General features: G+C 38.5%; 1 protein-coding gene across 1 annotated transcript in view; it reads left to right on the forward strand.

Annotated features, from left to right (window-relative positions):
* The first annotated feature begins 399 nt into the window (after window positions 1-399).
* LOC126354627 (uncharacterized) overlaps window positions 400-24,401 on the forward strand; it is a 276,170-nt gene continuing 252,168 nt past the window's right edge. Inside the window, exons 1-3 of the mRNA XM_050004393.1 lie at window positions 400-783; window positions 955-1,105; window positions 1,182-1,407. Of these exons, the coding sequence (XP_049860350.1) occupies window positions 959-1,105; window positions 1,182-1,407 (373 nt within the window). The 5' untranslated portion in view covers window positions 400-783; window positions 955-958. The remainder of the gene's footprint in view (window positions 784-954; window positions 1,106-1,181; window positions 1,408-24,401) is intronic.

Here is a 24,401-nt window from a genome sequence, read left to right on the forward strand (position 1 = left end):
GCATTGACTCCTAAAATTTTAGAAATTAAGCACTTGGTTTGTGGAAGCATATGCTGAATACACCACCAATATGTGGATCAGAGGAGTTATTTACACTAAACAGTGTGCGTGCGTATTAAGAGCTCCAGTGGTTGATTTGTAGGCACTGAACCACTTTTGTGTGACAGAGGATCGATTGTTAAAAGGGTGCGGTTTCAGTCCAGTTAATTTATCTGCTTATCTCAGCTGACTGTTTTATGAGAACTCAAGGTGCGAAATTCGTTCACTTATTTACGACAAATATGCAGAATATATCTTTTATTCTTTTCTGTACCTGTTGTCTAAATGCCTCCGCCCTCCAACAATGTCGACCAAAGCAGTTATGTGGCAGGTAGATCGATATATATTTGAAAATCACATATATTTATTTTGCCTCGACTTCTTCATGTTTTGGATGCTCTGCCGGTTATGCAAGTAGTTATTATGTGGGAAAGAAATTAAAAAAGCTTTCATACAGTAATTAAAGTTGAAATGTGTGATTTTTTTGCAGATGGAAGTGTTCTCCACGCGCGACATTAACCAAGAAATCTTAGGGCCTCTACGCCAAGGACGTTAAAATAAAAGACATCTTGCTCGACGATCACGCAATCCAAGAAGATCTCTGTTCCCGCGTCATTTGAAATATTCACTGTTGAGCAGCGAACGGTGGAAGGACGGAGAAGAGAGTGATATTGAAGCACACCTTTCGTAATACCTCGGAAGATTTTTCTTCGAATTTAACTGAAAGCTTCTTTTTTCATTGTAGTAAGTTGGCAGTTCATAGGAATTTACAGTATTAGCTGAACTCTTAAGTGATACTGTTTTGAATCGTGATTGTTGAACATTTATTAGTTTACTCTAAACTAAATATTATATGAATGTAAAGAAAGTAATCCGTGAAAGATGTTTTTATAATAAGCGCTTTGATTATTGCAGTAACATGCCTTTCAAGTCGCTTACTGATGCCGAATATGAAGACATATTTAAAGCAGCCATTGGTGATTGTCACGAAGTGGAAAGCAGTTTTGTTGGCGACATTTGCAAATCACTTGCATACAAAGGAATCAATAAACGTAAAACTGTTGAGGTCTGTACGAGCTTCTACATAGCTCAATGTGTTCTGTGAAGAAGAAGCAATTATTTTAATTTTACCTTTTTTACAGGATGAAGTAGTGACGCCTAAAGAAAACGAAGCGTTAACACCTAGGGAGACAGCAAAACATGAAAGTCACACATTAGTCACCAGAACGGAAAATGTTTCAGAAAAACCAAAGAAAGTCAAACTCTTTTCTCCTCCGGAGATACTCGGTCAAAAGAAGATTATTCCAGTATTCAAAAGTAAACCGAAAACGAAAATTCAAGATCATCCAGAAAATAATGCTACAAAAAGTAAGTGCTGTGATATTAATCAGTTTGAAAGCCTACATTATGTGGAGAATAAGTGGATAACATGTATGAAGTCTAGTGTAAGTTTTTATATGTGTAAGAAGTTCTGACGTGAAAATTTTATACCGGGACCAAGGGGTCACCCGTTTGAATTGTGCCATGTAGCTCATAGTTATGTACCCTTGTGACTACACCGTGGAAGAGGTCATTGTAGAATAACCCCCTGTGAATTACTGTAATGAGAATGTGCTCTTGGATCGTTCTTTATAAACTTATAGATGTTGTAGTTGATTGTAAGGTGACAACTTCAGAGTTTAGTCTCAGTAGTAAAACTGCCAAATAGCACTGTCCTAACTAACCATTTTTGATAAATTCACATTTGAAGGCGCAGGGTTGTGCACCTGGTCATTAGACAGGCAGCAGTTTCTTTATTTTCAGAGATCTATTACCTAGTAATTATTCTTTCAGAGATCTACTACTTGCAAAGTAGGACACACTTATGATATTTAAAAGTTTAAAATTTGCTACTTTTTATATAGTTTTTTAAAGGCTGGACTCTTTACTGTATGGAAATGATGGTTTGTGGCCCATTAGTGCTTTCCCTCCATAATTTGTAGCCGTTTTTATAACGCTATATATATTTTTCATGTGATGAGAGTGTGAATTACTCGAGGTTTTTGACATTCACTTAAGCCAACTGGGAGGTAAGAAACAGCATATCATTATTTATATTATTCTTACATACCCTAATGTATTGCAAAAGTAGTATAAAACTGAAGTAGGTGAATTATAGGTTGGGGTAAACAATATAATACAATAGCATTAACTTTCATGAAACATGAGTCACTTTCATGTAATTAAGTTTTTATACCAAGAGAAGTATTAGAGATAACTTTATCTTATTCAGTAATTTACTTCTTAGTGTGAATGTGTATCTAATATCACTACTAACAACACAGGGAACTGATAAATAAAAGCATATTTATTCCATGAAAAATTATTCCTAAAATATTTGTGGCTGACTCACAGGTCAGAAATATAAACGGGTGAGAGCTGAAAACAGTTATCAGTCATTTTTCATAGGCATAGTCCATATCAATTCAGGCAGGCTAGGAAAAAAATCTTACCTTCACAGTTTCGGATGTTATTGAATTTAGCGTATGTTAAACTGAAGGACTATGTAAGAAATATGTTTTTGTTTTCTGTAAAAAAAAATTGCTGCTATGAGGTACAGCCCTCTAAAAGTGACACTGCCCATACCATTTTGAAGATGGGAATTTTGGAAAAATTTTTAAAATGCTGTATCTTGGGAACAGTCCCAGTTTTTATTTATTTATTTTTTTCCAAAGAATCCTCCATTTGGACGTATCCAAATATGTTCTTTTACTATAGCATTCTGAACATTTTTATAATGTGGAAAATCTTTTTTTTTTCAGAAATGCCAATCCATAAAATTTTGATTTTTTTGCTGTTGGTTAGCACCATATAGTTATACATTCTCTGAAAAGGAGAGCTTCCTCTTTCAGGTTGAAAAGGTTTTGTAAACAATCGAAATTTTTGCCGTACATAAAACCTGTTTCATTACCACATTATCACATAACATGCTCATAAAAATCAAAACCTAGCCTTATTTAACATAATTTTTGTTTGGAAAGATGAGTAACAGACTCATTTTTCCAGCATTTTAAATGGTTCCAAAATGTATGTGAAAGGTCCAAAGACTTCAAGGTTTCAAGTTATACAACTTCTGTGCACTCAGTTTTGTACTGAACTTAGGCAGTCAGTGAAATAAAAATGTGTTCCACTGCTTCAGTAGGATATAGAGTGATGCCTCCCTGTTGAAGTAATAGGAACTGGAGCACCTACAATATATAAAACATTGTGAACAGGAAGTGAGCACTGATGGCATTGTTGCTCTCCTTCAGCTGGAAACTTATATCCAGCAGGTGGTCCATTTAGTAGCATAAAGTTCACTACAATTTCGTTTAACTCATAATTGGTATCTATAATCTCAGCAATCCACCAGCCACAGTCATACACATATGCCACAAACATCCCCCTTCTCAGGTTATGAATGTGAATATTATCCTACTGAGGAGTTGACCAAATGAACAACATTTTTTCTTTCTTACTCTTTAAAATGCGTGCAATATGAGTTCACCCTGCACTTTGAGTCCAGACATGTCTCTTCTTAATTCCTTTCATAGGAGTAGTTTGTTTGGACCATTCTTTTTTTTTCTGCTCACGGAATTATTCGATTTCCTCTTTGGACTAAAGATTGAGGGCTGTGGATTTGTAAGATTTCATGACCCTTGTAAAATCCTCAGCATTCTGAATTGCAGCTGTATTTGCTCTGGAAAGATTATGTTTTGTAGCATGATGCTTCAGTAGGCCTCCTACACCATCATAAGGCCCCTTCCCGTGACCAGTAGCATTGTATACCCAGTCAGTTGGCACAGTGACTTCAAACAGCTGGTAACAAGTTTTAAAATGACTAGCAGTGCCGTCAGAAATAATGATTATCTTCTCTGCAGTTGAAGAATTACTAGCAAAGCATGTGCTGAGTCATGTTCTGTGTCATCGTTTACAACTGCAACACTTGTTTTGGAAATTGTCACTTGTGTAAAAACTGAAACCTGCTCATTACTCCAATGATACCCTTGTACTTCTTCTAGTAGAATTACAGACCAGTTCTCAGCAAAATCACAGTGAAGCACTAAACACAGTTCTTCAGCCTGTACACACCATTTCATTTCTGCAATGTGGTGTTGCAATTTCTTCAGATGCTGCTGTGTTGCTGCTTTCACTGACCATTTACCAAGTTCATCAATAAAACTGTCAAAGGCAACAGTTTTCTTAATTAATTTATTTTCTCCCACGTCACATATGTAATTTCTGCTGAGTTATATGCTGCATCTTCCAGGCCAAGTGTCTATAAAGACAGTTCTTCCTTTCCAGGGCAGTCAGCACATTCTTGAAACAAACAAGTCTCTCGCTTTACATCACAGACTGCTAATGACTTCACACCCCAAACCAAGGTCTCATATGTCATGCTCCAGTAAGTTCTTCAAAGTTACCACACAAAGTTCAAAATTTGTGCAGTACACACATAAACAGACATCTCCAGGTGGGTGTGGAACTACCCACTGAGGTCATGATGCATGTAATTTTGATCTTCCATTATGTGAAGTCGTATAGTTGCTCTTATAAACTGCAAAAGTTTCTTTAATACTGTGAGTCATGTACCTCTTCACTTTCACAACCTTTTTACCTTGAACTGTTACAATTGTAGTGTCTTTTTGTTGGCACTCTGGCGAGAACAGTCCCATTTATCTTTTATGACTGCCTCTACAGGATGACCATAATAGGGATTTGGTCTTTCAAAAACTCCTTTTACAGACCTCACATTTCTTGATTTGTATATCATGTCCTTCTATACTGATGGGACATGGTTCAAAATTGTTTTCTTTGAAAATGATTCTGGAATAATAGTTAAAACTTGCACCTTTTGACTGTAGGATTCACAATATTCAACAGCTGAACTGATATTTGTGAAAAATTCCTGGCAAGAGGTGCAAGAGTGCTTTTGTTCATTTTATTCTGAAGATGGCATTTCTACTTTGAAAAGTGTGGCCAGTTTTGCAGTAGTGTATTCATCCATACGTTTAGTAATTCTCTGCGCTTTCTTGAGCATAGAGCTTATGGCTCTACTTCACTGACCATGGTTTCTTAACAGGACTAGCACCTACCTCTGTAGTTGACTGATTCAGGGTATTTGATTCTTCCTCTTTTGATGCAAAATCTGTTTCATCTGCACCATGAGAGGCATCACCATGTTCAGCTACTATCATTGTAGTTATTCTGTCAAAACATTTAGAACACAAAAAGTCATCGTTGGAAACATCTTCACTTTGAAACAGTCTTCAAATGAGAACACTTATTCCCAACCTGAACAAAGTCTGTTGTTTTGTTTGTCTTATATATCACTCTTTTATGGATGTGCAAATAGTCAGCACACTTCACTCTCCTGTGGCTCCAGTCAGAAGACATTTCAAACAGTCCTTTTCAAAAAACATGCTGCAACTGTGTCAACAAGCAAATTCTTCACAAAAACACAGAACTCACTGGATGGTCTCAGATTTCTTAGAAGCCACTTCAGTAAACAAATTATTACTGAACAACTACAATACAGAAACATGCAATGAACAACCACGACAAAGAACCTGTCAAGAAACTACAACCAAGTGTAAGAATCTGCAACAATGAAAGTGAAAAGAAATAACTGCAACAAGAAAATGACAAGAAATAACTGTAACAAAGACAATAGAAATAAACATTGTAACAAAGAAATTAGTAAGAAACAACTTCAATGATGACATACATTACCCTTGGAAGTTTGAAAAAAAAAAAAAAAGGTTTTTAAAATAAAACCTGTCCAACTTAAGTGGAAGCTCCCCTTTACAAAGAATAGAGTACTACATGGTACCAATCAACAGAAAAAAATCCCAACTTTTCTGAATTGGAATTTTTGAAAAAAAAAAAATCTGTAAATTACAAATAAATCAAAGGGTGACAGTAAAAAACTTAGGTAGATATGTCCAAACGGAGAATACCATTGTAATGATAAAGCAATTATCTTTCAGATTAAAAACTCTAAAAAATATGTAGAACTGTTACAGAGATACAGAATTTAATTTTTTTTGTGAAATCACATCTTCAAAATGGTGTTTGTAGCTTCATCTTTGGAGGCAGGAATTTTTTTGGAGAAAAAAAGGATAAAAAGGGTTTTTTACTTCCGAATTCTAACAAATGCTAAATTCAATAACATCGGAGACTATGAAGATAACACACGTGCCTGAAGTAAGATGGGTTATGCCCATAACGTATTTGTTTTATTACAGTGCTTAATATTTTTTCTGCATAAAGAATTACAATAGACAGCCTGGATGCTCAGGTGTGGTGATATACCCATATTCTGTTACTGTAAATTAAAAGGACAATTTCAGTGACATAAAATAAAAACAAATGATGAGAAACAGTAAAAATTTTTATACACACATGGAGAGAGAGAGAGAGAGAGAGATTTTGCAAAAAACTGTTGCATAAATGAATTCAAATTTAGAGAACGAAATTGTGTTTTTTAATATTTTTTCAATCATGCAAATATAATTGTTTTCCTTCAGATCCAGATTAAAAGATGAAATAAACGATGAAAAAAGTTCACTTAAATGTTAGAGGCATAGCAGTCATTGTTAAGTTTATACAACCTTGTATCATGATTTCATAATGATGTGACATCCAGCTTACATACATCATTGGAGAAGAGGACCCAAATACACACACCAAAAAAGTTTTGCATCACCTCGGTTCTGAGAGTTCCAGAACCTGTACAGAAAATTGCAATAGAGGTAAACCTAAAACCATTTCCACCCTTTTTATTGCTGACGAAAACCACACATTGCTTGTTATATCACCATACAGGGAGACCTTCAGAAGTGCTGGTCCAGATTGCTGTACACACCGGTAGCTCTAATACCCAATAGCAAGTCCTCTTGCATTGATGCATGTCTGTATTCGTTGTGACATACTATCCACATGTTCATCAAGGCACTGTTGGTCCAGGTTCTCCCACTTTTGAACAGCGATTCAGCATAGAACCCTCAGAGTGGTTGGTGGGTCACATTATCCAGTAACAGCCCTTTCCACCTATCCCAGGCATGTTTGATAGGGTTCATGTCTGGAGAACATGCTGGCCACTAGTCGAGCGATGTCATTATCCTGAAGGAAGTCATTCACAAGATGTGCACAATGGGGGCACAAATTGTTGTCCATGAAGACAAATGTGCCGGTTGCTGGGGTTGAGTGGTTCTAGGCGCTTCAGTCTGGAACCTCGCAGGCGCTGTGGTCGCAGGTTTGAATCCTGCCTCTTGCATGAACGTGTGTGAAGTCCTTAGGTTAGTTAGATTTAAGTAGTTCTAAGTCTAGGGGACTGATGACCTCAGATCTTAAGTCCCATACTGCTTAGAGCCATTTTTTGAAGACAAATGCCTCGCCAATATGCTGCTGATATGGTTGCACTATTGGTCGGAGGATGGCATTCACGTATCGTACAGCCGTTATGGTGCCTTTCATGCCACCAGCGGTGTACGTCAGCCTCACATAATGCCAACCCAAAACAGCAGGCAACCTCCATATAGGTGCATTCTTTGAACAGTGTGTCTAAGGTGCTCAGCCTGCCTCCAAACATTTGTCTGACGGTTGTCTTGTTGATGGCATATGTGACACTCATTGGTGAAGAGAACGCAATGCCAATCCTGAGCAGTTCATTCGGCATGTTGTTGGGCCCATCTGTATCGCGCTGCATGGTGTCGTGGTTGCAATGATGGACCTCACCACGGATGCCGGGAGTCAAATTGTGCATCATGCAGCCTATTGCACAGTTTGAGTAATAACACAATGTCCTGTGGTTGTACAAAAAGCATTATTCAACATGGTGGCATTGCTGTCAGGGTTCCTTCCAGCCATATTCCATAGGTAGCGGTCATCCACTGCAGTAGTAGCCCTTGGACGGCCTGAGCGAGGCATGTCATTGACACTTCCTGTCTCTCTGTATCTCCTGCATGTCCAAACAACTTCACTTCGGTTCACTCCGAGACGCTTGGACACTTCCCTTGTAGAGAGTCCTTCATGACACAATGTAACAATGCGGACATGGTCCATGTTTGAACCACGGTATTGACCGTCTAGGGATGGGTGAACTTCAGAGAATACGAGCCGTGTACCTCCTTCCTGGTGGAATGACGGGAACTGATTGGCTGTCAGACCCCCTCCATCTAAGAGGTGCTGGTGTATGCATCTTTGTTTACACCTTTGGTTGGGTTTAGTGACATCTCTGAACAGTCAAAGCGACTGTGTCTGTGATAAAATATCCACAGTCAATGTCTATCTCCAGGAGTTCTGGGAACCGGGGTGATACAAAACTTTTTTTGATGTGTGTAGCATCCTTCCTGTTGGACCGTGAAAGGAATTGTGATTCAGCAGGATACATGCAGTTAACCTCCACATCTTTAAATTCATGTTCCTGTGGTATAAGAAGTCTTCTCAGAATTTGATCTTCTGTGAGGAAATAATGTATTAATGTCCTGTATTTTGTAGAGTGTGTATGTGAATATTGCAAATATTTGCTGATGAACAAAGCTCCTCATTCAGAAATGTATAATTTCAGCCTCTAGTGAACTGCTACACCTTCATGGAGCATTGCCAGAGCAGCAGCTGCTTTTGGTGTATAGAGCACGATACATTTAGCAAGGAAAGTTAAACACATAATTCAGGAGTAGCCAAAATATGTTATATGAAACTGTGAAACAAGACATAGTGAAGTTTTGCATAATAAATAATCTTTCAAGACTGTGCAAAAATGAAATATGTTTCTGTCATGGTAGACAACAAGATGGTTCCCATGCACAAAATACATATGTTATATAGTCTGAAAGAGTTGTAAACAGTATACTCCACAAAATACAGGATATTAATATTTCTTATATTTCTTTTCAAATCAGATCTAATGGTTTCTTGGAACTCAGGTACAGCACAGTGAGGAAGGTTCCAGGAACATGATTGCATGATGAATATTTTAGTCACTAATAGTAACACCATTGTAATGAAGAGACTCTGAACAGATACAAATGGGACCACTGTTGCTACTGCAGCTCTTGAAAATGCTTTGTTGGAACAGCTACAAGTGGGGCAGTACGTGGCTTTCAGATACAACGAAAACTGCTACATACAGCACATTTCTGAGGTATCATAAATTTCTGGATCTTAACAGGATGCTTTTGCTGAATGACAATTCTTTACATGGCCTGTTAGTACGTAATTGTACTGTATGGGTCCCCTTCTCCAGTGTTGTAAGATGATTGTGCCATCATTACAAAGTCACAGTGCATGGTTGTATAAATGTGAGAGAGAGAACTGACTCGTGGTAATAACATATTAAACTGTCTGGTGACAAACAGACCCGAACTATGTGAAACAGTTAATGCAGAACAGGGAATCAGCTATCATAAAGCGGTTACTGCATCAATGATTTCAGCCATAAATAGAAATATTAAAAAAGGTAGGAAGATTTTTCTGTTTAGCAAAAGTGACAGAAAGCAGATTACAGAGTACCTGACGGCTCAACACAAAAGTTTTGTCTCAAGTACAGATAGTGTTGAGGATCAGTGAACAAAGTTCAAAACCATTGTACAATATGCGTTAGATGAGTATGTGCCAAGCAAGATTGTAAGAGATGGAAAAGAGCCACCGTGGTACAACAACCGTGTTAGAAAACTACTGCGGAAGCAAAGGGAACCTCACAGAAAACATAAACATAGCCAAAGCCTTGCAGACAAACAAAAATTATGCAAAGCGAAAAGTAGTGTGAGGAGGGCTATGCGAGAGGTGTTCAATGAATTCAAAAGTAAAGTTCTATGTACTGAGTTGACAGAAAATCGTAAGAAATTTTGGTCTTATGTCAAAGTGGTAGGTGGATCAAAACGAAATGTCCAGACACTCTGTGACCAAAATGTACGGAAGCAGAAGACGACAGACTAAAGACTGAAATACTAAATGTATTTTTCCAAAGCTGTTTCACAGAGGAAGACTGCACTGTAATTCCTTCTCTAGATTGTCGCACAGATGTCAAAATGGTAGATATCAAAATAGACGATAGATGGATAGAGAAGCAATTAAAATCGCTCAAAAGAGGAAAGGCCGCTGGACCTGATGGGATACCAGTTCGATTTTACACAGAGTACGCGAAGGACCTTGCCCCCTTCTAGCAGCGGTGTACCGTAGGTCTCTAGAAGAGTGTAGCATTCCAAAGGATTGGAAAAGGGCAAAGGCCATCCCCGTTTTTAAGAAGGGACGTCAAACAGATGTGCAGAATTATAGACCTATATCTCTAACGTGGATCAGTTGTAGAATTTTGGAACATGTATTATGTCCGAGTATAATGACTTTCCTGGGGAATAGAAATCTACTCTGTAGGAATCAGCATGGGTTTAGAAAAAGACGGTCGTATGAAACCCAGCTTGCACTATTCTTCCACGAGACTCAGAGGGCCATAGACACGGGTTCCCAGGTAGATGCCGTATTTCTTGACTTCCGCAAGGTGTTCGATACAGTTCCCCACAGTCATTTAATGAACAAAGTAAGAGCATATGGACTATCAGACCAATTGTGTGATTGGACTGAAGAGCTCCTAGATAAAAGATTGCAGCATGTCATTCTCATTGGAGAGAAGTCTTCCGAAGTAAGAGTGATTTCAGGTGTGCCGCAGGGGAGTGTCATAGGACCGTTGCTATTCACAATATACATAAATGACCTTGTGGATGACATCGGGAGTTCACTGAGGCTTTTTGCAGCTGATGCTGTGGTGTATCTACAGGTTGTAACAATGGAAAATTGTACTGAAATGCAGGAGGATCTGCAGCAAATTGATGCATGGTGCAGGGAATGGCAATTGAATCTCAATGTAGACAAGTGTAATGTCCTGCGAATACATAGAAAGATAGATTGCTTATCATTTAGCTACAAAATAGCATGTCAGCAACTGGAAGCAGTTAATTCCATAAATTATCTGGGAGTAGGCATTAGGAGTGATTTAAAATGGAATGATCATATAAAGTTGATCGTTGGTAAAGCAGATGCCAGACTGAGATTCATTGGAAGAATCCTAAGGAAATGCAAAACAAAGGAAGAAGGTTACAGTACGCTTGTTTGCCCACTGCTTGAATACTGCTCAGCAGTGTGGGATCTGTACCTGATAGGGTTGATAGAAGAGATAGAGAAGATCCAACGGAGAGCAGGGCACTTCGTTACAGGATCATTTAGTAATCGCGAAAGCGTTACGGTGATGATAGATAAACTCCAGTGGAAGACTCTGCAGGAGAGACGCTCAGTAGCTCGGTACGGGCTTTTGTTAAAGTTTCGAGAACATACCTTCACCGAAGAGTCAAGCAGAATATTGCTCCCTCCTACGTATATCTCGTGAAGAGACAATGAGGATAAAATCAGAGAGATTAGAGCCCACACAATCCTTCTTTCCACGAACAATGCAAGACTGAAATAGAAGGGAGAACCGATAGAGGTACTCAAGGTACCCTCCAGCACACACCTTCAGGTGGCTTACGGAGCATGGATGTAGATGTAGATTTACTATGGAAACATACTGTCTCGAACCTTTAAGTGAATGTATTTCATTTATTAATTAAAAATGTCAAGAAAAAACAATTTTTTGTGCATTGTGGAAGAGTTTTAAAAATACTATTTCCTTCTCTGTATTTGGATTCTTTTATGGAACTGTTCTTTGTAGAGTTTGTGTGGCTATATATACCTATTCATGTGTCTCATTATAGCTTGCTTTCTTTATTTTATTTTACAGAAGTTGTGTTTTTAACTTCTAGTTACATAATATGGATATATCACCAAAGCTGTGTGTTGTAATTCTTAAACAGTGAGATACAACATAGAGGTATACACTAAGAAAAATTATTGATACTGCTTTTCAGCTCTCACTTGTTTACAGTTCTGACCTACAGGTGAGCTACAAATATTTTAGGAACAATTTTTCATGGAATAAACATGGTTTCTATTTACCAGTTCACCTTAATGTTCAGTGTGGATGGTATGCGTAAGTGACATTTTCATTTTATTCTTTGTCAATAAGTAAAGTGAGTTGGAAAATTCTTCTTTATACCTAAGATTGCTACTACATATGTAAACATTTCAGCAAGAAATCAATTGAGATTCATTTGTATAGGTATGCACCAGGACTGTGAAGCTCGTCAAATTTGACATTGTCGTCCTGTCTATTCATCTTTATTTGAAGATAAGAACTATTAAAATCATTGATAAATGTTTTTTATTATTATTTATACTCAATAATAGGACTAAAGAGTTACAGTGCACAAGTTGAGGTCTGTACTGCTTTCCTGTATAAAGTTATGCTTTTTTTAAAATATCACTAATTTAAAGCACAGCATGAAAAGAGTGATTTTTTTCACATTTTTCATATAAAATTCATTTGATGTATCATACATTTTGTACATTATATCAACTTGTGTAGTACAGTAGAACACCTCTAATCCGACCTTGGATGGTCCGTCACTCCGGTTAGTCCGAGCATGCTCAGGCTCGTGAGCTTGTGCCGACTTGTCACTGACGGCTGTCGGGCCACTGTTGCTGTGTCTACTGCTGTGCATATTGTTATACTGTACGTTATTGTGCAGTTTTATCCTTTGTTGAGATTAAAAAACGTCGTCATGTGCTGTATTCCATGTTCTCTCCAGCACTTATTACTGTAGATTCATTGTGTGCACAGTGAACACATAACTCTTTCACTAAATGAAAAATTAGCAGTGCTACAAAGACTGGATGAAGGAGAATCACTCCAAAAAATTGCAAAGGAACTGAATGTAAGTGCTACGACAATTAAGGATTGGAGGAAGAATCGGAAAGACATTGAATCCTATACAGCTACAATTGATAGTGAAAACACTCTAATCTCAAAACATTCAAAAAGCCTAAACTTGAACTACTTTATAATGCATTGTGGATGTGGTTTTGTCCAGAAACAAGGAAAGCAACTCCAATATCCAGGCCAATTCTCAAAGAAAAAGCGACAGGTTTGCACACAAATCTGGAAGCCGAAAGTAAATTTGCTGCAACTGAAGGATGGATTGATAATTGGAAAACTCGTCATGGTGTCGAATTTGTTTCTATTTCCGGTGAAAAACTATCTGCCGATGCTGCAGCTACTAAGAAGTTTTCTGTTAAGTTTCAAGAAATTGTAGAAGAAAATGAAATGTTACCCTGCCAAGTGTATAACATTGACGAGAAAGGGCTGAACTTTAAAATGTTCCCAACAAAAACGCTCGCAGCTTCAGATGAATTCGTGGTGGAACGAAACTTGTAAAAGATAGAATAACAGTCATTCCTTATAGCAACGCAGATGATACCCACAAGCACCCCTTGTACGTCATTGGCAAATCTAAGAAGCCAAGGGCGTTCAAAACTGTAAACTTATCTTCCTTGCAGGTTTACTATTGCAATCTAAAACCTGCTTGGATGGACTGCAACCTTTTTAAATCCTGGTTTTTCGACGAGTTTGTGACATCGGTCGAAAAAGACTCGAAGCAAAAAAAATTCTGCCTGTTCGTGCTCTACTGCTGTTGGATAACGCACCGTCACATCCATCTGAGGAGGAGTTGGTGAAAGCAGACATAAAAGCTCTCTTTCTGCCTCCTAATGTGACCTCACTCATCCAACCAATGGATCAGGGCGTTATCGAATGGTTAAAAAGGCAATATCGCAGTAAGTATATCAGCTCAATCTTCGAAAAATCTGAAGGGGGTCATAACTTATTTGAGGCAATGAAATCCCTGAACATCAAAGATGCTGTCTACACAATCGCTGCAGCATGGGATGAACTGAAACCTGACGCACTGCAGAAATCATGGTGTAAGCTTTGGCCACAAGTTATGACTGAAAATGAGCATACCGAAGATGAGCAAAAAATGACACACTGGAAATTGTTAAAGATCTACAAACTCTGGAGCCTAATGTCCCTGCCAATGTAGTTGAAGAGTGGGTCAACGAATGTTACAAAGACTGTGACACTTTTGAAGAGCTCAATGACGACCAGATTGTTGCCGCTGTTAGCCAGGAAACAGTGAATGAGGACTCGGACGGCGAAGACAAACCCCTCACCCATATTTCACACAACAATGTAAAAAAACGCTTTTGACATTGCACTTCAGTACATCGAGCAGAATCCAACTTCAACTCCAATGGATGTTTTGTGGATAAAAAAATGGAGGAACACTGAAGCTAAATCTAGAATAACGTCTGTTAAATAAAAATGTATCACTGACTATTTTTACAATTAATTTGTTTTCGTTTTCACTATAAAAACAATGCATACAGTATAAACTTTTCTTAGTTTATACATACAGTAGTTTATTTCTTTGTAAAGAATTTCATTTTTATGTGCAGTGCTATAAACATTCTTTAGTTTACAGTATATATCGTATAGTTCAGTACAGTACTGTAATTTGTTTGCTGTTTTTCTTTTTAAAACCAATACATATTATAGTGTGTGTAAACATTTTTTAGTTAATATATTGTTTAACACTGTGTAAAAAACATCTTTTTATATTACTGTAGACGTCTTTTGGTTTGTAAATATTTTAATTTTTTGTTCTAAATGTCTTTTTACACTTTTTGCAATACATATTAGATTTTTTGGATAATCTGACCTTTCTTTTATTCCGACCATGGTCCCGGTCCCGAAGGTGACGGATTAGAGGGGTTCTACTGTAGATGCACAAAAACATCTCTGAAAATATTGAAATTCGTGCCTGACTAATAACTGGTTACACACTCTTGAGCCTTCTACAGTGATTTTATCAAAAAAGTTCGAGTTACGGAAGTGCTATTTGGCAGTTTTACTATTAAGACATGTAGGTGTGTGTATATAAGATTGACATATTGCTCCCTATGACATACGTGGAATGATACTCATGTGATCAAAAAGTCAAAATAAATTTGAAAACTGAATAAATCACGGAATAAAGTAGATAGAGAGATACAAATTGACACACATGCTTGGATGACATGGAGTTCTATTAGAACCAGAAAAATACAAATGTTTAAAAAATGTCCGACAGATGGCGCTTCATCTGATCAGAATAGCAATAATTAGCATAACAAAGTAAGACAAAGCAAAGATGATGTTCTTTACAGGAAATGCTCAATATGTCCACCATTATTCCTCAACAATAGCAGTAGTCGAGGAATAATGTTGTGAACAGCATTGTAAAGCATGTCCGGAGCTATGGTGATGTATTGGCGTCGGATTTTGTCTTTCAGCATCCCTAGAGATGTCGGTCGATCACGATACACTTGCGACTTCAGGTAACCCCAAAGCCAATAATCGCCTGGACTGAGGTCTGGGGACCTAGGAGGCCAAGCATGATGAAAGTAGCAGCTGAGCACATGATCATCACCAAACGACGTGCGCAAGAGATCTTTCACGCGTCTAGCAATACTTTGTTTTTTGTTTTTGGTTCTAATAAAACCTCATGTCATTCCAAGCATGTGTGTCAATTTTTACCTCTCTATCTACATTATTCTGTGGTTTATTAAATTTTCAAGTTTATACTGACTTTTTGATCATTCAGTACTTCTTTATGAGCTGGCATCTGCATTTTAGTCATATGGCTATAACATTAAGTTATTTACATAGTTTCAGTAAGAATATTGTGTCATATTTTACAATTAACCATGTACAATTATATTTGGATGGTTTGTCTCTTAATGTTATGCTCCAGTATCTCTGCTCCAATCAACATACATGTGATAGGCGATTTTACATGGAGTGATTTTCACTGAAGATCTAATACAGTAACATTTTATCTTTGTATGCATTCAGCTCTGCAAAACACTGTGAAGTAGTGTAAATGACAGAAGGTACTTCTGATTGTACCCCAAAGTAGGATTTCTTCCTGCCCCACTCACACATGGACTGAGTGCTTAAATTCCTCTCTGCGCAGTGTAATTAGTGCATGATAATTTCTTTGCAATAACTATGGGATCAATAAGCTGAGAGCTGTAGTTTATTCCTAGATTCATCATTTAATCCTAGGTCTTAAAACTTTGTAAGTGGTTTGAGGTAGCTGATGTCTGTCGTCAAATTTTGTGTTTGCCCCACATAGACATATATGAGCAATATTCTAGGGCAGATTACACAAGTGTTTTGTAAGCTGTCTTTATAGCCAATATGTATTTTCCCAATGTGGGGCCATTGAACTGGAGTCTACCAACAGCTTTAGATATAACGCAGTTTATTTTTATTTATTTATTCAGGGAGCATCTTACATTGATATAGGATTTGTTACTGTAATACAGTGAAAATAAATAGCTCAAAAATACAAGTTGAACTTTTTTAAAAATTTTACCCATACTGGATGAGAGATCGTGGTTGTGAATGTCAATGTTAAAAAATATATCGGCTCAACCATTTGTTTATAGTGTAAAACACTAAGATTGCCTGGTGCATGTTCCATTTTAGCGAGTTTTAACAGGTTCTTTTACTTTTTATTATTCTGATGATTGATGCTTGACTTCCGAAATGCGTCAACCTTAGTGTTTTACAGTATAAACAAGTGGTTGAGCCAATATATTTTTTTAAAAAGTTGAACTTTTGCACTACGAGTATTACAGACACGGAAGGCGTTACCTATATGTGGTTTTCACGTAACTGAAATGTGGGGAAGGGCATGTATTTGCAGCCAATATGCAGATTTTCCTTCCCCATGAACGATGGACCTTGCCGTTGGTGGGGAGGCTTGCATGCCTCAGCTATACAGATGGCCGTACCGTAGGTGCAACCATAACGGAGGGGTATCTGTTGAGAGGCCAGACAAACGTGTGGCTCCTGAAGAGGGGCAGCAGACTTTTCAGTAGTTGCAAGGGCAACAGTCTGGATGATTGACTGATCTGGCCTTGTAACATTAACCAAAACGGCCTTGCTGTGCTGGTACTGCGAACGGCTGAAAGCAAGGGGAAACTACGGCCGTAATTTTTCCCGAGGGCATGCAGCTTTACTGTATGAAATGATGATGGCGTCCTCTTAGGTAAAATATTCCGTAGGTGAAATAGTTCTCCATTCGGATCTCCGGGTGGGGACTACTCAGGAGGACGTCGTTACCAGGAAACAGAAAACTGGCGTTCTATGGATAGGAGCATGGAATGTCAGATCCCTTAACCGGGCAGGTAGATTTAGAAAATTTAAAAAGGGAAATGGATAGGTTAAAGTTATATATATTGGGAATTAGTGAAGTTCAGTGGTAGCAGGAACAAGACTTTTGGTCTGGTGAATACAGGGTTGTTGTTGTTGTTGTGGTCTTCAGTCCTGAGACTGGTTTGATGCAGCTCTCCATGGTACTCTATCCTGTGCAAGCTTCTTCATCTCCCAGTACTTGCTGCAACCTACATCCTTCTGAATCTGCTTAGTGTATTCATCTCTTGGTCTCCCTCTACGATTTTTACCCTCCACACTGCCCTCCAATGCTAAATTTGTGATCCCTTGATGCCTCAGAACATGTCCTACCAACCGATCCCTTCTTCTGGTCAAGTTGTGCCACAAACTTCTCTTCTCCCCAATCCTATTCAATACTTCCTCATTAGTTATGTGATCTACCCATCTAATCTTCAGAATTCTTCTGTAGCACCACATTTTGAAAGCTTCTATTCTCTTCTTGTCCAAACTATTTATAGTCCATGTTTCACTTCCATACATGACTACACTCCACACAAATGCTTTCAGAAATGATTTCTTGACACTTAAATCTATACTCGATGTTAACAAATTTCTCTTCTTCAGAAACGCTTTCCTTGCCATTGCCACTCTACATTTTATATCCTCTCTACTTCGACCATCATCAGTTATTTTGCTCCCCAAATAGCAAAACTCCTTTACTACTTTAAGTGTCTCATTTCCTAATCTAATTCCCCCAGCATCACCAGACTTAATTCGACTACATTCCATTATCCTCGTTTTGCTCTTGTTGATGTTCATCTTATATCCTCCTTTCAAGACACTATCCATTCCGTTCAACTGCTCTTCCAAGTCCTTTGCCGTCTCTGACAGAATTACGATGTCATCGGCGAACCTCAAAGTTTTTATTTCTTCTCTATGGATTTTAATACCTACTCCAAATTTTTCTTTTGTTTCCTTTACTGCTTGCTCAATATACAGATTGAATAACATCGGGGAGAGACTACAACCCTGTCTCACTCCCTTCCCAACCACTGCTTCCCTTTCATGTCCCTCGACTCTTATATCTGCCATCTGGTTTCTGTACAAATTGTAAATAGCCTTACGCTCCCTGTATTTTACCCCTGCCACCTTTAGAATTTGAAAGAGAGTATTCCAGTCAACATTGTCAAAAGCTTTCTGTAAGTCTACAAATGCTAGAAACATAGGTTTGCCTTTTCTTAATCTTTCTTCTAAGATGATTCGTAAGGTTAGTATTGCAATTCGTAAGGTTAGTATTGCCTCATGTGTTCCAACATTTCTGCGGAATCCAAACTGATCTTCCGCAAGGTCCGCTTCTACCAGTTTTTCCATTCGTCTGTAAAGAATACCTGTTAGTATTTTGCAGCTGTGACTTATTAAGCTGATAGTTCGGTAATTTTCACATCTGTCAACACCTGTTTTCTTTGGGATTGGAATTATTATATTCTTCTTGAAGTCTGAGGGTATTTCGCCTGTCTCATAAATTTTGCTCACCAGATGGTAGAGTTTTGTCATGACTGGCTCTCCCAAATCCGTCAGTAGTTCTAATGGAATGTTGTCTACTCCCGGGGCCTTGTTTCCACTCAGGTCTTTCAGTGTGCTGTCAAACTCTTCCCGCAGTATTGTATCTCCCATTTCATCTTCATCTGCATCCTCTTCCATTTCCAGTACATCGCCCTTTTATAAACCTTCTATATACTCCTTCCACTTTTCCGCCTTCCCTTCTATGCTTACAACTGGGTTTCCATCTGAGCTCTTGATATTCATACAAGTGGCTCTCTTTTCTCCAAAGGTCTCTTTAATTTTCCTGTAGGCAGTATCTATCTTACCCCTAGTGAGATAAGCCTCTACATCCTTACATTTGTCCTCTAGCCATCCCTGCTTAGCCATTTTGCACTTCCTGTCGATCTCATTTTTGAGACGTTTGTATTCCTTTTTGCCTGCTGCATTTACTGCATTTTTATATTTTCTCCTTTCATCAATTAAATTCAATATTTCTTCTGTTACCCACGGATTTCTATTAGCCCTCGTCTTTTTACCTACTTTATCTTCTGCTGCCTTCACTACTTCATCCCTCAGAGCTACCAATTCTTCTTCTACTGTATTTCTTTCCTCCATTCCTGTCAATTGTTCCCTTATGCTCCCCTGAAACTCTCTACAACCTCTGGTTCTTTCAGTTTATCCAGGTCCCATCTCTTTAAATTAGCACCTTTTTGTAGTTTCTTCTGTTTTAATCTACAGTTCATAACCAATAGATTGTGGTCAGAGTCCGCATCTGCCCCTGGAAATGTCTTACAATTTAAAACCTGGTTCCTAAATCTCTGTCTTACCATTATATAATCTATCTGATACCTTTTAGTATCTCCAGGCTTCTTCCATGTATACAACCTTCTTTTATGATTCTTGAACCAAGTATTAGCTATGATTAAGTTATGCTCTGTGCAAAATTCTACCAGATGGCTTCCTCTTTCATTTCTTTGCCCTAGTCCATAATCACCTACTATGTTTCCTTCTCTCCCTTTTCCTACTGACGAATTCCAGTCACCCATGACTATTAAATTTTCGTCTCCCTTCACTACGTGAATAATTTCTTTTATCTCATCACAGATTTCCTCAATTTCTTCATCATCTGCAGAGCTAGTTGGCATATAAAGTTGTACTACTGTAATAGGCCTTGGGCTTTGTGTCTATCTTGGCCACAATAATGCGTTCACTATGCTGTTTGTAGTAGCTTACCCGCACTCCTATTTTTTTATTCATTATTAAACCTACTCCTGCATTACCCCTATTTGATTTTGTACTTATAACCCTGTAGTCACCTGACCAAAAGTCTTGTTCCTCCTGCCACCGAACTTCACTAATTCCCACTATATCTAACTTTAACCTATCCATTTCCCTTTTTAAATTTTCTAACCTACCTGCCCGATTAAGGGATCTGACATTCCACGCTCCGATCCATAGAACGCCAGTTTTCTTTCTCCTGATAACAACATCCTCTTGAGTAGTCCCCACCCGGATATCCGAATGGGGGACTATTTTACCTCCGGAATATTTTACCCAAGAGGACGCCATCATCATTTAATAAAACAGTAAAGCTGCATGCCCTCGGGAAAGATTACGGCTGTAGTTTCCCTTTGCTTTCAGCTGTTCGCAGTACCAGCACAGCAAGGCCGTTTTGGTTAATGTTACAAGGCCAGATCAGTCAATCATCCAGACTGTTGCCGCTGCAACTACTGAAAAGGCTGCTGCCCCTCTTCAGGAACCACACGTTTGTCTGGCCTCTCAACAGATACTCCTCCGTTGTGGTTGCAGCTACGGTACGGCCATCTGTATCGCTGAGGCACGCAAGCCTCCCCACCAATGGCAAGGTCCATGGTCCATGGGGGTGAATACAGGGTTATAAACACAAAATCAAATAGGCATAATGCAGGAGTAGGTTTAATAATGAATAAAAAAAATATAGGAGTGCGGGTAAGCTACTACAAACAGCATAGTGAACCCATTATTATGGCCAAGATAGACACGAAGCCCATGACTACTACAGTAGTACAAGTTTATATACCAACTAGCTCTGCAGATGATGAAGAAAATGAAGAAATGTATGATGAGATAAAAGAAATTATTCAGGTAGTGAAGGGAGACGAAAATTTAATAGCCATGGGAGACTGGAATTCGAGAGTAGGAAAAGGGAGAGAAGGAAACATAGTAGGTGAATATGGATTGGGGCTAAGAAATGAAAGAGGAAGCCGCCTAGTAGAGTTTCGCGCAGAGCATAACTTAATCATAGCGAACACTTGGTTCAAGAATCATGAAATAGTGAAGGCAGCAGAGGATCAAGTAGGTAAAAAGACGAGGGCTAGTAGAAATCCTTGGGGAAACAGAAGAGATACTGATTTTAATTGACGAAAGGAGAAAATACAAAAATGCAGCAAGTGAAGCAGGCAGCAAGGAATACAGACGTCTCACAAATGAGATCGACAGGAAGTGCAGAATGGCTAAGCAGGGATGGCTAGAGGACAAATGTAAGGATGTAGAGGCTTATCACATGAGGGGTAAGATAGATACTGCCTACAGGAAAATTAAATAGACCTTTGGAGAAAGGAGAACAACTTGAATGAATATCAAGAGCTCAGATGGAAACCCAGTTCTAAGCAAAGAAGGGAAAGCAGAAAGGTGGAAAGAGTATATAGAGGGTATATACAAGAGCGATGTACTTGAGGACAATATTATGGAAATGGAAGAGGATGTAGATGAAGATGAAATGGGAAATATGATACTGCGGGAAGAGTTTGACAGAGCACTGAAAGATCTGAGTTGAAACAAGACCCCGGGAATACACAACATTCCATTAGAACTACTGATAGCCTTGGGAGAGCCAGTCCTGAGAAAACTCTACCATCTGGTGAGCAATATGTATGAGGCAGGTGAAATTCCCTCAGACTTCAAGAAGAATATAATAATTCCAATCCCAAAGAAAGCAGGTGTTGACAGATGTGCAAATTACCGAACTATCATTTTAATAAGTCACAGCTGCAAAATACTAACGCGAATTCTTTACAGACGAATGGAAAAACTGGTAGAAGCTGACCTCGGGGAAGATCAGTTTGGACTCCGTAGAAATATTGGAACACGTGAAGCAATACTGACAGTACGACTTATGTTAGAAGAAAAATTAAGGAAAGGCAAATCTACGTTTCTAGCATTTGTAGACTGAGAGAAAGCTTTTGACAATGTTGACTGGAATACTCTCTTTCAAATTCTAAAGGTGGAAGGGGTAAAATACAGGGAGCGAAAGGCTATTTACAATTTTACAGAAACCAGATGGCAGTTATAAGAGTCGAGGGACATGAAAGGGAAGCAGTGGTTGGGAAGGGAGTGAGACAGGGTTGTAGCCTCTCCCCGATGTTATTCAATCTGTATATTGAGAAGGCAGTAAAGGAAACAAAAGAAGAATTTGGAGTTGGAATTAAAATCCATAGAGAAGAAATAAAAACTTTGAGGCTCGCGGATGACATTGTAATTCTGTCAGAGACAGCAAAAGACTTGGAAGAGCAGTTGAATGGAATGGATAGTGTCTTGAAAGGAGGATATAAGATGAACATCAACAAGACAAAACGAGGATAATTGAATGTAGTCTAATTATGTCAGGTGATGCTGAGGGAATTAGATTAGGAAATGAGACACTTAAAGTAGTAAAGGAGTTTTGCTATTTAGGGAGTAAAATAACTGATGATGGTCGAAGTAGAGAGGATATAAAATGTAGACTGGCAATGGGAAGGAAAGCGTTTCTGAAGAAGAGAAATTTGTTAACATCGAGTATAGTTTTAAGTGTCAGGAAGTTGTTTCTGAAAGTATTTGTATGGAGTGTAGCCATGTATGGAAGTGAAACGTGGGCGATAAATGGTTTGGACAAGAAGAGAATAGAAGCTTTTGAAGTGTGGTGCTACAGAAGAATTCTGAAGATTAGGTGGGTAGATCACATAACTAATGAGGAGGTAATGAATAGAATTGGAGAGACAAAAAGAAGGGACTGATTGGTAGGACATGTTCTGAGGCATCAAGGGATCACAAATTTAGCATTGGAGGGCAGCGTGGAGGGAACGAATCGTAGAGGGAGACCAAGAGATGTATACACTAAGCAGATTCAAAAGGATGTGGGTTGCTGTAAGCACTGGGAGATGAAGAACCTTGCACAGGATGGGGTAGCATGGAGAGCTGCATGAAACCAGTCTCAGGACTGAAGACCACAACAACAACAACATGCAGATTTTGAGACATTTACAGAAGTGCAGTTATTTACAGGAATTACAAATGTTTAAATGGGGAAATGCATATTGACAGTAATATGCTAGGAGTACCGTAAATCAGAATGTCAGTGGTGTTTGTTGCAGGAAGCAAATTCAAGTAGTTTTGTGTTATCATATTGTGAACATTGTAAACACCGACAGCTGTTTTTTCCATCGTATTGCTTAGGTACTAGACGATGACATTATGTTTGTTTACTTTGTGTTTGTGTACACTGCGATTATATTGTGATGGTCTTGTCTCTTACTGTGTGATAGTGGACGCAGTGGGACATGCTTATAAGATGGTATTTCCCAATGTTTAGTAAGCAGATCTGGTCATGGTTTGTGGTGAATGTAGGAAAGAATGCCATTCGTTTGTGTACTGTGTACAACGAAAGATATCCCTGTAGTTGTTAATGATCATGGCAGATATCCCTATAGATGTTAATGATCATGACAGTTATTTGTGAACCTCTTCAAACAGTTATGTGCAAGTGGCAGTGTAACGCCTAAAGTGTGTAAGGGAACAAAATGTATGAGTGCAGAGGAGGGTGAAATTAATGTTCTGGCTGCTATAGCAGTAGATCAGCAAAGTAGTTCCCGTGCAATTGCATGAGGAAGTGGCATGAGTCAGGTAAGTATACTATGCATTCTCCATCATAAGTTCCAACCCTACCACATCTCTCTCCATCAAGTGCTGCATGGAAATGATTTTGTGAATGATGCCTGCACTGCAATTTCCACTGAAATCGTAGAATGTGTGCAGCAACCATTGCATGGCAGACAGCAGGCTTGTACAGACACTGGTGGTGGTCAGTTTGAGCACAGGCTTGGAGGAGGTACTGTAAATCACATTTGTTTGTCTTTCGTTTGTCCTAGGCAATGTCCATTTAACAGCATGGCACATCTGGAGAGGTATTAATGTCTGCTGCACATACACACCCGTGCCTAATTCACATTCATTGTGCTACCACATGGAACAGCTATTGGTGTTTACAATGTTCAAACTGCGATATCTTGTAAACTGCTTGCACTAGACATTTGCAACAAACACCATTGACATTCCAATTTACTCTTCTTTGATTGTGGTACTGTCAATATGCATTGTTCCTTTGAAATAATAGTACCTTCTGTAAATAAGCACACATTAGAAACTGGTAACACTCTGTTTATAGGCAGCAAAAGTGGGTCTATGCATACCACTCAAGTCTCTGAAATCAAAATATCAATGGTGCTTTCCATTCCATTCCTAAAATATTTGTGGTAAAAGTTTTAGGTAATTTTCACTGTATACTTTGACGTAGAATGTATATGTTTACTTTTGTGAGGATAGGAGAGGTGGTTGGCTGTGGCTTTGATGAAGGATC

Source organism: Schistocerca gregaria, chromosome 3 (genome assembly GCF_023897955.1).
Source record: "Schistocerca gregaria isolate iqSchGreg1 chromosome 3, iqSchGreg1.2, whole genome shotgun sequence".
NCBI classification, from domain to species: Eukaryota; Metazoa; Arthropoda; class Insecta; order Orthoptera; family Acrididae; genus Schistocerca; species Schistocerca gregaria.